Below are 18,917 nucleotides of genomic sequence, written 5' to 3'. Positions count from 1 at the left end.
AACAGCAACAGCCATTGGGGACTAGATGTGGACATGTCCCGTGATGTGATAAAGCTGAGAAAAGTTTATGCAAATATGACATGATGCATGTACACAATGGTGAAGTTTAAACATCAAATCTCCCTCCAGTATAGAATATAATAATCAAGAAAACTGATTTGTTGACGTTCAACGCCACCCACATTACTGTATAGTCATCACACTAACACTAAAACAGCTGCTGTGCCATATACACTTTATGAATAGATCAAGTTGAACAAATGGTAGTGTGAGCTGCAGGCCTACAGAATAAACAACAATATCCATCATCATCATCATCATCATCATCATCATCACCTCCATCACGATCATAATCATAATCATCAGCACCACCCGGAGTGCACTGGCCTGCATCTCATTGCCACTGTTGATATTTCTTTTCCATTTCACATTAAACTGTTCCTCTCAAGGGCCTCAAGGCTCAAGGGGTCACACTCATTCAAATGCCTTTCAGTCCTCCTGTCCTCACAGCACTGTTTCCATACGAAGCCTGTTAGTGAGAAATTCCTCTTCCTTCCCGTTCAGAGAAAGGCTCAAATGAAGACCCCAGAGACACTGAACTGAGGCTACTGAAGAAAGTGCATCTTAAGAAACAGGCTGGTGCAAATAAAGCTAATTCAAGTCACTCAAAGAAACAATGACCAAAAGCCAGGCTTTGAGTTGTGAGGACATCATAGTGTATATAACTTATCTTTACTTAGGCACAAATCTAAATTTTTGTCAAACTGGAGCATTGATTTTTTTATTTTTATTTTTTTTTTTTTATGTCCAGCGTAATTACTCTTAAAAAAAACATTTAACAAATATAACTCAGAAACACAGAAGCCATATTATGGACCACCGAGCTTGCATGAATTTGGGTGCGATAGAGCAAGAAGAAGATCACGAGAAAGCACCTGAGAAGAGCCGGAGAGTAACTCTAGAGTTTTAATTACAGCTGCGGCCTGATCAAACAGATCACACAACTTCCTGGTAAATTAAGTGACTCACAGAACAGAGCAAGGGCTGAGAAAATGGGACACATACTCAAACTGTCAGTATACAAACACACACACACACACACACACACACACACACACACACACACACACACACACACACACACACACACCTCTCCAGCCAACTCTAGACACACGTCTGAGTCACTAAGCAAAGTCTGCTCCAACAGTACAAAACCAGACAGTTGTTAATCTGGAAGCTACATTTTTTTTAGCCGACTTGCTTTTGGATGTCATCGCATAATTACCTAATGTCAAAGCGGCATAGAGGAACGAATGTGACAAGACTGAATTACATCTTTTCTTCTTTGCTCTGCCATTCAGTCACAACTCAGTCAAATCGGATCTGTCTGCTTCACGTGTTAACATTGAGAGAAACCCGGGCAGAAGGCCAAGTCAAGAGAAAGCTCATCCACCTCCACCCCCCAAACCACACACACACACACACACACACACACACACACACACACACACACACACACACACACACACACACACACACACACACACACACAGAGAGAGAGAGAGAGAGAGAGAGAGAGAGAGAGAGAGAGAGAGAGAGAGAGAGAGAAAACTGTGACATTGCCTAAATTTCTGGCAAGGCAAATAAAATGTGAATAAATTACATTCCATTCCCTCTTCACCAAAATTTCACGTATTGAGTCTCAGGAAATCAGGGACGACAATTTCCTCCTCGCGTAACGTTAGAATGCAGAAGCTTGGAGTCACAGAGGCTCCAGAGTCGCCACTGCTGGTTTTACCCAATTACCCTCATCCTCTCCTTTGTGAGTGGAATCCAGTCCTGACCCATCATGCACTATATCTACTAGCAGTAGTGGAAGAAAAAAATCTAAGCAAACTGACAATGTTGGCTTTATGACACATCTCTATAGCGTAGAACAGTTGTAAGTTGACATATGAGGTAGAAGAGGTGTTCTGCAACAGAGAAGTAAGTCAAGCGCTTTCATGATTTTTTTTTTCTTTTCATTTCCAGGCATCACAGAGCTCTCAGACCTGCCTGATTTCAGTAGAAGCTTTTCTTGGGCCTTGTGCTCCAAAAAATGAAAAGCAAATATTATGCTGTCACAGCTGTTTTCCAGAGTTTGTCCTTTCTAAATGGAAAGGACAAGGAACAAACATGTTCTATTTACAGTACCTGCACACTCAACTCCACTTACAAAATCTGCTGTAGATCCTGTACTGTATGTGAAAATACTTTTTTATGTCCATTAGTTCCTCAGGAGCTCTTGGTTGCTTAATTCCACTATACTACAAATTATTGTAGAAAGGACATTATTTACATTTACATTATTTCCTGTCCATTATCACCCAAATGAGGATGGGTTTCCTTCTGAGTCTGGTTCCTCTCAAGGTTTCTTCCTCATATCATCTCAGGGAGTTTTTCCTTGCCATCTTCACCTCTGGCTTGACCATTAGGGATAAATGTTAGAGATAAACAGTAACTACATTTTAAGTTTAACATTTTTATTCTCTTTCTATACTCATGTAAAGCTGCTTTGAGACAATATTAATAGTTTAAAGTGCTATAAAAATAAATTGGACCGAATTGACAAACAACTTTTTTGGCATGTTCCATTCTTCATGAAGACCCCAAAACTGCAAATCTTCCTGAACTGATTTAAACTGAGCACCATGCACTGATGCTAAAATCCCCTCTGAATATTTAGGTAACGCTATAGTCTCCATCCTTGCTCTTAAATGACCTAAGGGTCTCAACTGACCACGAAGGATTGACTTTCCTTTGAAAGCCAGGCTTAATATAAGAACTGCTCTTTTTTTTGGAGGCAGATAATCTGGAAAGGAGAGATCTTTGAGATAGCTGTAGTCCGGGAAGGACAGAGATCTGCTTCTTGTGTGACTACCCACTGAAGGGTTAAGGCGATCCATCCAAAGTAGTCATTAGATGTCATCACTCCTTCATTGAGTTCTCTTCTTTGCCATTATGGAGTCTGTACAGAAAAGAAAAGCGTTCTTTTCTTGAGTGTGTGCTTGGAACGAGATGATGGTAGAGAACGGTAGAAATACTAAACCAATCAAACTTTATTGAATAATATAACATTATTATATGACACTTGTCTGGATCAAAGCTGTTCCCTCCCTCTGTAACACCCTTTGATAGTTAAACAAATGAACACAGTGAGCTGCTAAAAAAAGAAGTTAATAAATCAGTAACCTGAATGTAAATGAGACAGTTGGGGAAATATTTTAGGGAAGTGAATGACAGAAAACAAATAGGTCTTCTGTTTTCAACTGCAACGAGTAGTCAAAAAGTAGAGTTAAAGTAGAGTTTTTTTGCATGCGTCATTGCTTAGCTTTTATTGATAATTTTCTCTGCCTAAAAAACATATATCTAAGAGATATACCACAAATCTGAACTCTCTTTAGTGCTCTTAGTTTGCTCACATGTTGAGTCAAATTCAGAAAGAGGAACTGCACTTCAAGCCAAGCAAGAATGATGAACTTTGTGTGAAGTGTGGAATGTTAATGCACTCAACACTCGCAGCTCTGACTGTGAACAAGAAAACACCTTACAAAGTGTTTGAAAACAATTTAAAAAGTAAAAACGTCCGAAAGAGAAATGGCTGTTATTGTCTTCCTCGGGTTTGACTGGTTTCTATTTAACGGTGTCCCTAAACTGCCCTTAGGTGCTATAATTGAATGTTGTTGGACTGAGACTAGAGCTGAGTCCCAAATGTAATGCATACATTATGCAATATGTACTCCATTGTCTAGTGTAAGCTGTTTCCCTGTCGGTGACAAATGACATTAAATGTACATTTAAACCATTGTCCAGAGCAACTTACATGTCATCTCATTTTTATACAACTGAACAATTGATGGTTAAGGGCCTTGGTGGACCTTGTATTCGAACTCACAACGTACTGATTGGTCATTCAACACTTTAACCACTAGGCAACCACAACCCATGCATGTAATGTGATGTTGCTAGCTTTAGTAAAATATGGGGATTTTTTTAAAGTGTTCAATAATAAATCAATGTGGGATAATTTAAAAATATTGTAAGTGTCATCAGCTATCTTGACAATTTTTCCACCCTGACTCTTCTTCTTATGTAATCAGAGCTGCGAGTGTTGAGTGCATTAACATTCCACACTTCACACAAAGTTCATCATCCTTGCTTGGCTTGAAGTGCAGTTCCTCTTTCTGAAATTTTTGGTGTGAACACTCTACTCGCACTACTTATACTACAGAATCCAAAAGAATACAGCATAAGTAGGGAATTTGGAATATATCTTATGAGGAGACCTGGATTATCAAGAAGTGAGCAAAAGAGCAAACTCTTGATAGAGTACAGTATATTGTTTGATGTCAAGTGAACTGCCTATGCTCATGCCAAGCCAGATGTGACATCCTCCTCCCTGTCCCATGCTGGAACAACTGGGCACGTGATTTGGCCTGCTTTGGTTTTCTGGAACATATGAAATAATAACTCAAAGCATAACGATTAGATCATTATTGTAACGAGTAAACCAAACAGAGTTTCCGAAATAAAAAGATGAGATATTACAAGAACAGAAAACAGATTCACTTGCAGCTGTGGTCCACCATCAACCAGAGAAAACAAATCAAATAAACCAAGGTCAAAGCATTAGAACTGACTGAAGTTAATGCACTTGCATCACAATGCAGCAATGTCCAGACACACACAGCGTGCCAAATGATTTGTATCATACCAAACTTAGAAATATTCAGCTAAAATGGTCTTGGATGCTACTGGCATCGCCCCACTACACTTTCAAAATCTATTCAGTAAACCTTTACCTCAAAGGATGAGATCATATTCACAAACAGAGCACACTTTCCTGCAGATGATCATATATGTGGGCAAGGTTCATCTAGAAACTGTAGTGTAACTCTAAATACACTCAAGGCAAAGTATTTTCTCCTTACATTTATATTTACCTTTCTGCCCTTTGGCAGATGCCATTATCCAGAGCGACTTACAGCCTCAATCAGTGAATACGCCAATACTGGGTCACTAGGCCACAGTCTAAAATAGCATTGGTCTAAAAATTGTTCGGAAGAAAAACAGCATGAAAAGCACACAGACAGTTTTAAAACTAACAATTTAAACTAAAAGTTTTTAAGTGCTAGTTTCAGTAAGAGGTAAGTCTTTAGGTGTTGTTTGAAGATAACCAGTGCCACATCTTTCAGACATCATGGAGAAGTTTATGCCACCAACCTAGGTACCAGAACAGAGAAGAGTCCTGATGCAAGAGTCTTGATTCTTGAGTCATGACTATTATTGTAATCCACTTAATACAGAGGTAAAAAAATGTACTAATTTGACTAGTGGGCTACTGAAATCTCCAGTGTGCTTGCCCAGGCTCAAGGCTCGGGTGCCTAGAAACCCAGTTTACTAGAGATATGATGTACTGTTATTAATCCCTTGTAAGGAAAATGTAAGTTCAAATTCAAAGTCACATAAAAAAGCAAAGAAAATCAAGCAAATAGTCAAAAAAAAAAAAAAAAAAAAACAGATCTCGTAAGAGTCCTGATTCTGCCAACGTTCTTCCATTTGAGAATTATGAAGGTCACTGTGCTCTTGGTAACTTTAAGTACAGCATTGATTTGCAACAATCCTATCTCTGAGCTCTACAGGCAGGCCTTCTGTAAAGAGGTGTGTGCCATTCCAAATCATGTCCAATCAATTGAATTTACCACAGGCGGTCTCCAATCAAGGTGTAGAAACATCTCAACAATGATCAGGAGGCATCTGAGCTAAAGTTCAAGTGTTGTTGCAAAGTTCCTGAATACTTATGTACATGTAATATTTGAGGTTTTTTTTCTTTTTAATACATTTACAGATATTTCTAGAATTCTGTTTTCACTTTATCAATATGGGGTACTGAGTGTAGATTAATGAGAAAATAAATGAATTGTAGCATCAGACTAAGTTTTAATGAGGATTAATGATTTCTTGAATTCCTGTGAGCTCTGTGTAACACCAAGAAAATAACGTATAGTGCTTTATTTATACTGATAATGTCTCTGATAATGTAGTATGGAACAGATGCCCACAACAAAATGCCAGCATGTCCCTGGGCTGTACTTTGCTAAGCACTGATTCCACATGCCTGTAAGTTGTTAATTCATTAAAGAAAAGTTGTTCTGTCATCCATACAAGCTAAAGCATTCAACTATTAAATAGCCAGAATACATCCTTGGCTGAGCCGTGCAACACAGTTGGCACAATAAACAGAAAAACATGTCAACAGCAAATACAATGACGTGTCTGGCAGAAATAAAGCTATATTTTTATGTGTTCACGTATTCTACTATATCTCGTATATACTTTTTATATATTCAGATATAAGGAACTATGCCTAGATATATAGTGTATATTTATAGAAGGGAATTATTTGTAATCACACTATCTGGTGTCATCAAGGTGAGATGGGTGTCTGGTTCCTCTTAAGGTTTCTTCTCAGGAAGTTTTTCTTTGCCACATTTAAAAATAAAATGTAAAGTTTATGGTTTATATCTTGAATTTATTACACTTAAACACACTATATAGATACAAAAATTACTTTCAAAATGCATTTCGCACACCAACAGCCATTTGGTTGGATCAGAGAAAAGAATTATATCTGCAGTAACAAAAGGTAAATAACCCTTTTCATTGTCCTGGCCACTAAAGTTAGTGATCTGTCCATCTCTGTCAAACAAACAGAAAGATGAAACACAATATTTATAATATTCTGTTATGCTATATTATATTATATGAAGTATCTGTCTCAAATGAGTCCAGTATTATTCCACTGCAATCTTTACTGCTTGCTTTGTAAGTCAGAGCCACTGAAGGTAGAAGATCTTTTAAACCAAAGCCAGTGAGATTCTGCCAGGGAGTAACATGGATGTGTGAGAAGGTGAAAATCTTGTTGAAATGTCACCTTCTCTAAAATGCCATGTGTCAACAAATGCCCGTGCCCTGTAGCTCTGATCTGGCCAGGCAAAAGCCCAGGATAGTCATCAATCAGTCCGGAGATCTTTCAAAAGTTGGGACTGGAGTGCAAGGAAGAGCCAGAGTAACAAGGTGGGACCAAAACCCACAGGATGACCTCTGACCTGAATGACATCTATGGGGAAGGGTTGTTAGTACAGAATGCTGTGTACTTTTCAGCAAAAGTGGCAGACAGGTGTAAAGACATTTTTCACAAATTCTTTTAACCTCTCTACTCTGTAAACTTTTTAACGTGTTCTCTTACCATTTCTTTTTTTCTTTTTAGGGGGAATTAAATTTTTAATTTGATTTGTGTACATTATGAAACAATTAAATCAATTTCCTGAGAGAGAATGAGAATTTTCCCTAATGTGCAACAAGGGTTTATAAATACGGCTTAAATCCCAAAACTGAAATAGCCATAATAATAATTGTTTAAAAAAAATCACTGTTTTTGCTCTACTCTATATTTGGGTATACTTTGTGGTATAACAAAGAAAAACAAGTTTTGGAACAAATCATCCAAGTCCATTTATTACAGTTTATTATGCTATTATTCTAGTAAGAGTCATAATCTTCATAAATCTGTCTACAGTGCAGTACAGTAGATGGATTTTAGAATAGAAGTCTTTATTTTGTCACATTTGTGCATTACAGAACAGCAAAATCTTTTCTTTGCATATCCAACTTTGGTGGTTGGGGTCAGGGAACAGGGTCAGCCATGATACAGCACCCCTACAGTGCAGAGATGGTTAAGGGCCTTATTCAAGGGCCCAACCATGGCAGTATGGCATTACTGAGGCTTAAAACCTGATCCTCCAATGGGGAGAAGAGTGGAAATTGAATAGAGTCATACTACTACTACTACTGGAACTATAGAAAAAAATGACTCTTGATTATGGTGTTGTGGAGACTATGATGCTTAATAACACGTCATTTTCATATAAAACCATTCACTGAGCCTTGATCGGAATGAAGCCATCCTGGAAAAGACCACATCCATAAGGATGGAAATGTTTTCTCACAGGATAAAGGTGAACACACTGAATCATTTTCTACTGATTTGCACTGACTCTTCTCTAAGGGGATAAGTGGATCCAAACCATGCAAGTAAAAGGTCTCTACAGCATAACAAAGACACCAGTTATTCCTTTAACTTGTCATGTGTCTGGAACTTCCCAGTGTGGAAATCAGGGTCTATCGCTCAGTCTAAAAAAATTGCTTCCTAATAGATAGATGAGATTCAAATTGGTCAATTCTAACTTATACGGTTTACACTAAATAGTTATGTTATTGTCAGCATGCTCTTGAGGGTTGTTAGGATAATTTAGAATCACACTGAAATGGAAATTGCGTGCAGTAGTATTTGTTCTTTGTGTTCACGTTGTTTGGAGACGTCACTGATAGCTATACACAAACAGCATAGGTGAAAAAGATCTGAAGCCATTGATTGCAGGCTGCAATCAACAGTACTTAACAAGCACAAATATTTACAAACAGTCTTGTGCTACTCTTGAGATACTAGTGTTCCTGACCACTTCTGCTCTCCATCCTGATGCCCTGCATCTGATTGGAGACTCCTCATTTGGGAGCAGTTTGCTGAGGATGGATCCACATGAATAGCCTGAAGGTATACGAGATTGCTGTGGATGGTACCATTTAGAAACCATGAACATGGCTTTGGACTGAAATTGATATGAACAGATTCGCTATGATGTCTTAGGATTACATGCTATAGTATTGTTTGGGCTGCAATTGATACAAACAGTTTTGCACTCATGTCTCCATCAGTGAACACCCAGATGAAGATGGCTTGCCTTTTAGGTCTGATACCTCAAGAGGTTAAGGCTTTGGGTTGAGGATCAGGGTTCAAGCCCCAGCACTGCTGCCACTGTTGAGCCAGGGGTGCTGCATCATGGCTGACCCTGCGCTATGACCCCAACCTACTAAGTATAAAATATAAAGAAAAGATTTCACCATGCTGTTTTAAATATGTGACAAAATAAAGGCATATACTTTAAATGTCTCAGGGAGTTTTTCGTTCAACCATCACATCTGGCTTACTCATTAAGGATACGTTTATAATTTATTCCTTGAATTGATATATTTCTGTAAAGCTGTTTAGTGACAATGTCCATTGTTCTGATAAAATTGTATTGAACTATGTGAGGTACTCCTGAGTTATTTACATGAACTTACATTTGATTCTTTTCTTTTAGTGTTAAAATTAATTGTAAAAAGAATTGAAATCTGCATTTCTTCAGAAGCATGCAGACTGAGCAAGCAGAGCAGACAGAAGACATGATTTAGCAGTTGACTCCCACTGTTTGGGTCGCGTTTTTGACGCTGGGGCTCGAGGTGGAGCTGAGAAGTTTCCCAAGGCCTGGCGAGTGTAAACGTTTGCTGCATGGTCCTGGGCTGACCAGGGGGACCCGTATTGTGTGTTTGTACGTACGTGTGGTTGAGCCAGTGTCGTCACACGGCCCACCCACGCGGCTTGTAGCCCAGTGTCAGTTTCCGTTGCTGCTCAAGAGAAGTCCAGAGTGTTTTTTAGCTTATCCATTAGTTCCAGTAAGAGGACAGACATACAGCTGATGGTTCCAGAGTAGAATGCAATCCATTATAGAAATCATTTTCTATTACCAACTATCTAAAAGAAGAAAAAACACACACAGTGGCAATATTTAAATCAATCCTTTTAGACACCTTAAAATCAATTTAGTGATTAAAACAATCAGTTAAAACTATATTATTAATCTAGAATTTCCTATTACAAGATTACAATAAACTAAAGAGCTTTATTAATTTCTTCTTGTTTTATTGCCAAACAAATTGGATTCTTTATGTACAAAAAATCTTTCATATTAACATTAATATAAATATTCAAATTATTTGGCAACAGACAAGCTTTACATAAATAAAAAATAATGTGTAGAAAGAGGTTTAATAATCTTCTGTTTGATTTCTTATAGCCTTATTAATATAGTATAAAAACTAGATGCATTTTAATTAATGCTAAATAAAATATATATTTTATCTGTGATGTTTTGCATGTGTGTTGAAATACTAATCAATATATTTGTTAGGATTCATAATAATAATTCATAAAGTTAACATAAGCATGATCTTTTTAAGGTAATAGTTGGCAAATTGACAAAAAGCATAACGATAGGTCATAATTTAACTACACTGTGGCACAAACATTTCTAAAATGATCTGAAATGGCGAGTCAAATAAAACTTTATTTATTTTTATTTTTCATTAAGTATTATGAATGTCTGTCTCAAACTTTAAATAATCTCCAGCTCATTCAGTGCTAAAAATTGCCTGGTTTCTTTGGGAAAACAAACAAACAAACAAACAAACAAACAAACAAACAAACAAACAAACAAATACATACAATGATTCAGTTGTAATTTATGTTACACTTTATTTTTTTGCACACACTGTTTTGACTGTATTTTCCACTGACTCAAAGCTTTTCCTCTAGGAGATCTTTTAAAATTCAAACTCAACATAATAGCAACAGAACAATATACAGTACTGTAAATATACTAACACTACTACACTACAGTGGCTATGTGCTTAGTGAAGGAGTCTGTGAGAGTCTTTTTGGAAGTTGTTCTGCAGCACAGGAATGATGGGGTTTGGAGACGCTGAATGTAGTAATCACTGGAACAGCTGCCAGACTCATCAGACTTTTCTCATTATAACAGTAGGGCAGAAAGTTTCACACTCACTCACTCACTCACTCACTCACTCACTCACTTATCTATTCACTTACTCACTCACTCATCTACTCACTCACTCACTCACTCACTCACTCACTCACTCACTCACTCACTCACTCACTCACTCACTCACTTATCTATTCACTTACTCACTCACTCATCTACTCACTCACTCACTCACTCTCTCACTCACTCACTCACTCATCTACTCACTCTCTCACTCATCTACTCACTCACTCACTCACTCACTCACTCACTCACTCACTCACTCACTCACTCACTCACTCATCTACTCACTCACTCACTCACTCTCTCACTCATCTACTCACTCACTCACTCACTCACTCACTCATCTACTCACTCACTCACTCACTCACTCACTCACTCACTCACTCACTCACTCACTCACTCACTCACTCACTTATCTACTCTGTCATACTCACTCACTCACACTCATTTACTCACTCAGTTATTCACTTACTCACTCTTTTATTTACTCATTCACTTATTTACTTATTCACTCACCCACACAATCGTAAACTCACTCACTCATTCCCTCACTCCCTCCCTCCCTCCCTCACTCCTTTACTTACTAATTAACTTGCCACATCAGTTACACACTCTTTTACTCACTCGCTCATTTTTTCTCTCTCTATCTCAGTCACTTAGACAGTCACTCACTTACTCTTTGACTCATTCATCTTAGACTCACTCTGTGTTGTTTAAATAAGTAGGTCTCAAACTCGGGTCTGCTGAGGATTGGCGTTTGTCAAGCACAACCCAGGGTCCAGGATTTGTAACCCACTATTATTAAAGTTATTAGCCTATATTTTTATTGGCTTCTTATAATGATTAACCTTTTGACTGGTGAATAAACCAAACAGGTTTAATCCAAACCTTAATAACTCAAAAATAAGTAGACTGTAAATAACGTTGACCTGGACATAACATGTTCTGTCAGAGGAAAGTTTAAGAATGGCTCTAATGAATAGACAAAATATTACTGTACACATTTAAATCTTGTTTATGAAATACATTTTTACTGTGCAGGTCTATGGGAAGGTTCATTTACAGTTAAAATAGTACCTGACTATAGAATGCCTATAAAATATACCTGTCTAAAACAAAAAGTAATGTCTTATAATAAAACATCTGATGCTTACTAACACTAAAATGACCTAATACAATTGAAATCACTCATTTGTTGTGTCTGTTTGTGATCGCTTTTTTTTTGGGGGGGGGGGGGGGGGCTGAATAAATGTGTAATAATTATAAAACATAATTCACCAGTGTGGTAAATGTACTACTATTTACTCTTCGGCTTCTGATGCCAAACTAAAAGTGGTGTTTGCTTGTGTTAAGGGAGTTGTGGATCTCTACACTGAAGCTTATCCAGAGGACCAGGAGTTTATAAACTCATGTCTCCCCCTGTTGGAGATATTGAAAGTGTATAACCAGGCTTCAACAACATGCAGCTTGAATTCACTGACACCCTGAGTTTAACCCTGAGGAACAGTGTACAAACTATTCTGTTTCTTTCCTCTATCCACTGCGGTGTTGTTTGGAAAAAAAACTATTTATTCAACTATGATGTAGATCACATAAAACACAGAGACACTGTGGGAGAAAAGCTAGTCTGATCAACCAAATATAAGTGTTCCTGTGTATGCTTGAGATCTACATGTGTATAAAGTCATAAAATTAAAATATCCTGGCCGCAAAACATGTAGCATAAAAGCGCAACTAGTGGTTTGTTCGTTTCATATGAACTGTAGGTTATATACAGAAAGTTCACTCTACAGAACACTCATACGGCTATATACACAACGTCAGCTCCCAGAAGATTGTTTACGCCTGACGACACCTGCTTAAGACTTTGCTTGATGTATACATTAATAACAGTTACAGACTAACACGTAGCGCATCCATAATCTTAATCCGCATCTAATCTATAACACATGTAGCGATTATTCGTGTTATCTTCAAATCAGTGCGTTCACAAAATTGTTCAACTTCACCGATAGAGTTTAAGATCTCGTTTTCAATCCGTATGCACTGCTGCGCGAGCGGGCACACACACACACACACGCACGCACGCACACACACGCACGCACGCACAGACACACAGACACACACATACACACACATACACCCATACACACACATAAACACACATATACACACTCATAAACACACACACACACACACACACACACACACACACACACACACACACACACACACACACACACACACACACACACACAAACACAGTGAGAGGGGAAGGGGTATCATGTTCCGTCTCCGCCTCTAAGCCTCGAGTCTCTATAAAATCGCGAGCAGCATGAGGGAGTTTGTTCATTACATCTCCACCACTCAAGCCCTGGGTTCACTGTAAAGGAATCGGGATTCCTCACTAATCACCGGTCCAAGACTTGAGAAAGTTTCAGCAGCGCTCGGATCTCAACGCGCTCTGATGGACTTGTGAACAACTTTTGACAGCAAGTTTACCCATCGTTTTTTTGCACGCTCTGTGCAGGATTCTTCAATCCGACAAAACTTTTCTTCTTCTATTTTCATTTTCTTTTCTCTCGCATGAATCTCCTCGAGTCGTACGTGAAGATGGCCGACGAGCAGGACAAATGTCTCTCCGACGCACCGAGTCCGAGCATGTCGGAAGACTCTGCAGCCTCCCCGTGTGAGTCCGGCTCGGGCTCTGACACCGAGAACACGCGGCCGCCGTCCGAGAACAGGCTGAAGAAAGACGAGGAGAATGAAAACAAGTTCCCTGTGTGCATCCGCGACGCCGTGTCACAGGTGCTCAAAGGCTACGACTGGACGCTCGTGCCAATGCCGGTGCGCGTGAACGGTTCGGGGAAAAGCAAGCCGCACGTGAAGAGGCCCATGAACGCGTTTATGGTGTGGGCGCAGGCGGCACGCAGAAAACTGGCTGATCAGTACCCTCACCTTCATAACGCAGAACTCAGCAAAACCCTGGGCAAACTCTGGCGGTGAGCTTTTCTCATGCATTGCACTTTTATTGTATGCACATTATTATTATTATTATTATTATTATTATTATTATTATTATTATTATTATTATTATTATTATCAGCATTCTTCTTCTTATTATTATTATAAACATTTCAATGATCCACCCATAAATAAATTAAGCCTAAACACTCACATATAAAAAGGTTTAAATATCGAAATGATTGCATAATTTATTTCTTACAATTCAATGCAATAACAATATGAATAATACTAAGAATGTCATGAATAAATAATAATAATAATAATAATAATAATAATAATAATAAGTAATACATAGTAATAATAAAAGCATGCATAAAGAAAATAACATGTTAAGAGGAAGCAAAGTGTGAAAAGGGTTTAGTTGCATAATTGCTAATTTACTTACTTGCTTTTTCAGGCTGCTGAATGAAGGGGAGAAGCGGCCGTTTGTGGAGGAGGCTGAGAGATTGCGTGTGCAGCATAAGAAAGATCATCCAGACTACAAATACCAGCCCCGGCGGAGGAAGAGTGTGAAGAGCGGCCAGGGCGAATCCGAGGATGGCGAGCATACACATATTTCCCCAAACGCCATCTTTAAAGCCCTACAGAGAGCTGACTCTCCAGCATCCAGCATGGGCGAAGTGCATTCACCCGGAGACCACTCAGGTGAGTCAAGTAAATCAAAGTAAATAAAATAAATTAAAAAAATCAAAATACAGTCTCTCAGTAATCATGTCTTTCCGACACATGCTGAAATGATTCCAAGTATTATAGTAATGTTAATAGACCTGTAAAAATATAGTTTATATACGTGCAACATGATACATTATAGGACAACATTGTGTTTAAATAAATATAGACACTTGTGCGGTTTTTTTATTTCCGTTTAACGTTGCAAAATAAGGAAACTGATCATTCTATTCCGCAAGGGCAACACGATCATAAGTGTTTTAAAACACATAAGTTTTAGAACCTAACATGTATTTCGTATGTATTTATCCAAAACTTCAGTATTGCTTCATGCACAATATAGTCTAAAGGATTAACTTTACTTGGTATCAGCTGCATGAGAGAGTGTTACACAGTAATGTTTATGAATAGAGAATAGAACCAAATGATACATGTTTATATTGTGCTGATCACCATTTTAAAACATTGAGCAACTGTAAATAAAATAAAGCTGTTAAAGATTACTGAAGGCTGATGCAAACTTTGTAATTCTCTTTCCTTCATTTGTTTGTCGTTGCTCAAAAGTCTCCAGTGAAAATGTAATATGATGGTATGATTGCAGCTAAACCCCAAAAGCGAACAAAATCCCCGTTCTTTCAAATCCCATAACCAGTTTCTAAATTTTAGTCTTTTTTCTTATTTACTCTGTTATGAAAAGGGCTAGGTGGTTAACCGTCTCTTTTCTTCCTTAAAGCAGGTCAGTCTCAGGGCCCTCCAACTCCCCCCACAACTCCCAAAACAGATGTACCGAGTGTGAAATCAGACCTGAAGCGAGAAGGCCGTACGCTTCCTGAGGGCACGGGTCGCCAGCTCAACATTGACTTCCGTGACGTGGACATTGGTGAACTGAGCAGCGATGTCATCTCCAACATGGATGGATTCGACGTGAACGAATTTGACCAGTACTTGCCGACACATGGAGCCCAGACCTACTCCTCCTCTGGTTATAGCATGGGCCAGACGGCAGGCACCAGTGGGCATGGCTGGATGGGCAAACAGCAGGCTCAGCAGCAGCCTCAGCAGCACTCTCTGACCTCGCTTGGCACAGCTGGAGAACAGGGTCAGGCCCAGCAGCGCCCAGCACACATCAAGACAGAGCAGCTCAGCCCAAGCCACTACAGTGAGCAGAGTCAGGGTTCACCCCAGCATGTGGCTTACGGTTCCTTCAATCTACAACATTATACTGCCGCCACATCCACGTACCCATCCATTGCTCGCACTCAGTATGATTACAGCGACCATCAGGGAGGTGCTGCCTCCTACTACAACCAGGGTTCAAGCCTCTACTCCACATTTAGCTACATGAGTCCAGCTCAGAGGCCCATGTACACTCCTGTCGCTGATGCTAGTGGTGTTCCAAATGTGCCTCAGACCCACAGTCCCCAGTGGGAGCAGCAGCCAGTCTATACCCAGCTCTCCCGGCCTTAAGTGACACAAAAATGCGAATAAGAGAGAGAGACGGGCGAGAGCACAGACTAAATTATTAGTACCACCTTATCCATAAGACTTTGCTCATACGCACAGGCCTCATAGGACCTGCTGTCCACTTCCTGCACCAGCAAATCCAGAAAACAAGCAGGACTAATGTTTATTGTTTAAGTAACGAATTATCAAAAACGGCTCCCGACAGTGCCTTTTTAAAAGCTCTGAGTTGCGACTATATTTTTCTAGTTTTGATGAAAAAGAAACTCGCTTGAAAAGAGAGGAATCCTCTGTGAGGACATATTCATTATAAATATTTGTTAGTATGTACTGTGTATGTATTATCTCTTTTTTTGGTTGTTTTCAGGTTGTTCTGGGGGTTTTGTACATTTACAGAGGATGCGAGAGGTCTTTACTTCTCACCAGTGTATTTTTGTAAAGTCAACACTCCCCTTGTTGTTCCTCTGTACACCTTTCTTGTGATTCCCATGCTCTTTTAGAAATGGGCAAAGTTTGTTTCCTGTTTGTGTTTGAACATATCTGCATATATTGCATTGGAAATGCCATACGTGTACTAAGTGCCATTTAGCTGCACGTGAAGCCTTCGTTTTAGCTGAGATACAAGTCTGTCTGTGTGCCATCAGTGCCTGGTAAAGCAGTGTAGAGATCCACAGTGCCTCAGTAGCCATCGTTCATCTTGCTCCTCATGTCTGAAGAGGACCAGGAAGTGGCCTTTGACCCGAGACTTCCCTAAAGGTCTTTATTGATCACTTGCTCATTCATCTGTCACCCCCATCAAGTCTTGACCTTTTTAATTTATTAATTAGTAATAACTTTATTTGAAAAGTAATAATTATTTGCATTTGATTTATTTTTACTTTTCCTCTGTCTGACTAATTCGATATGAATCCCCCCCCCACCCCCCACCCATGGGACCACAGTTTAGTTGCAGTGCAAATTTTAACTTCAGTCTTGTTTTTATTTATCATTTGTAAATGTTTCCATTTAAATGGTCTTAATTAGTTGTGTACAGATATCTTATAATTGTGATAAAACTTGATCAAAACAGAAATAACTGGACGTTTTCTTTTTCCTTTTTTTGTTCAATTAATTCTAACAAATATGGATAACTGGAGGCCTCGGCCACATTGTAAAGACATTCTTCTTTAAAAAATCACCAGCATACGTTTTTTTGGTAAAGTTTTACTCCTCATTATTTTTGTTTTCATATTCTAGATCTCATGACATTCTTTAATGCAATGATTTTTTTGAAAACACCATTGTTTTAAGAACAGCTTATCTTTTGTATCATACCGTTTGCAATAAAAAGAAAACATATAGAAAATAAATCCAATATGTTTGCCATGACTTTATTCAGCTTTTGGAAAAAACAACAAGATGATATTGATTTTAATGCTTTTATAATAATAATAATAATAATAATAATAATAATAATAATAATAATAATAATAATAATAATAATAATTATTATTATTATTATTATTATTATTATTATTATTATTATTATTATTATTATTATTATTATTATCATCATCATTATTCCTTGATTTAAACAGTCTGCCTTCTCAATTTCACACTTTCATAAAAAAAAAAATATGAGTAGACGCTTGAAAATGTAACAATATCCAGACAAAATAGAAAAGACAACTCATTAGCTGATTATTTTGCACACACAACACAACATACTCTTTAAAACAAAACAATCTTAACACAGAATGCTTTAAACAAGTGCTCGGTGTGAAACTTGGATCTCTGTGCATGAGCTCACAGTCCACTATTGAGCACTATTTTTATAACAAACAAGACCAATCTTTCCCCACTGCTTAAAGAAATAAACGGACAGCAGGATGCTGTTTATTCATTGTGACGTCTCATATAATAGAATCACAAAAAACCTGAAAAATCACAGACTGTACAAACACAATCAAAGTTTGATTTGGAAAGAGTTGAAATTGGGATGGGAGACGAACCGGGACTGAACTTTTCTAACATCATCGTTCTCATTTGACAAAATGTGGCATCTGTGCGGGAAGAGAGAGAGAGAGAGAGAGAGAGAGAGAGAGAGAGAGAGAGAGAGAGAGAGAGAGAGAGAGAGAGAGAGAGAGAGAGTATCTTTAAATACCTTTTAATTTCTTGGTCAGACTATACCACACCCTACATCTGGTGATAGAGCTCCAGGAGACCAGGGAATACCAAACCCTTCATCTGCCACCATTAGACTCTTGTCCAGTACCAAAACTCTCCAGCATAAACTATGAAAAAGAGTAGCTATGCTATGCAATGCATTGTGGGGCACATCTGATAAAGCCATCAGCACATATTTTTTGAAGAAGGAGTAGGCTCCTGTGTTACTCTGAATTGCAGCTGCTCTCTCAACATCCACCAAAAACACTCCTTCGGTGCATGTGACTAGGCAAGCACACAGTGTAGGCTACTGCCTACATCCTTCATCACTGACGTAATTACCTTACATGCCTCATGACATCATGCTTCATGCCCACCAGGAAATGACATCATCAGCAAGTCATAACAACATCTGACCTCAACCAAAGAGGTTAGAAGGCAAAGCCATGAGGCTAGCTGTGATTTCTGATATGGCTGATATTGATTGGTAGTAAAACATCAAGGGATGTACAATATATGGTATTGCTTAGTATATAAAGAATGTATCGAGAAACTTGAGAAGCATTATAACCCATTTATTATGAATGTGTGCAAGCATCATGGCCACACACAAGCCCACAAACAGTGGGAGTGGACTGATAAATGTTCCTGTGAGCCATTCGGAAACTAGACCAAATTTTTCTTTGCTGTCAGACTGGCCTCTGTGAGGGCATGTTTCCCAGGAGGACTCCATTATTATTCCACACAGACGTCGGCCCCCTCCGGACCCAATGTGTGGTCTTTTTTTTTGGTTTTTTAAGACCCCACAAGAAAGAGGGAAAGAGCAAAGAAATTGAGCCCTTGGTAACTGGA

At 38.6% G+C, this 18,917-nt stretch overlaps 1 protein-coding gene across 2 annotated transcripts; it reads left to right on the top strand.

Moving 5' to 3' along the window:
- Positions 1-13,091: 13,091 nt before the first annotated feature.
- Positions 13,092-17,274, top strand: LOC113639636 (transcription factor SOX-9). Of its 2 annotated transcripts, none has more exons than XM_027141649.2 (3): positions 13,092-13,765; positions 14,188-14,435; positions 15,193-17,274. In XM_027141649.2, the coding sequence occupies exons 1-3, from the start codon at positions 13,350-13,352 to the stop codon at positions 15,924-15,926; spliced, it is 1,398 nt and encodes a 465-aa protein (XP_026997450.1). In that variant the 5' UTR covers positions 13,092-13,349; the 3' UTR covers positions 15,927-17,274. The 2 variants fall into 2 exon arrangements, with proteins under 2 accessions (XP_026997450.1, XP_026997452.1); XM_027141651.2 differs by having other exon boundaries at positions 13,100-13,765; positions 15,196-17,274.
- Positions 17,275-18,917: the final 1,643 nt, after the last annotated feature.

This window comes from Tachysurus fulvidraco, chromosome 15 (genome assembly GCF_022655615.1).
Source record: "Tachysurus fulvidraco isolate hzauxx_2018 chromosome 15, HZAU_PFXX_2.0, whole genome shotgun sequence".
NCBI classification, from domain to species: domain Eukaryota; kingdom Metazoa; phylum Chordata; class Actinopteri; order Siluriformes; family Bagridae; genus Tachysurus; species Tachysurus fulvidraco.
Note: the sequence above shows the minus strand (reverse complement) of the source record. Positions and strands in the feature narration are given on the sequence as shown.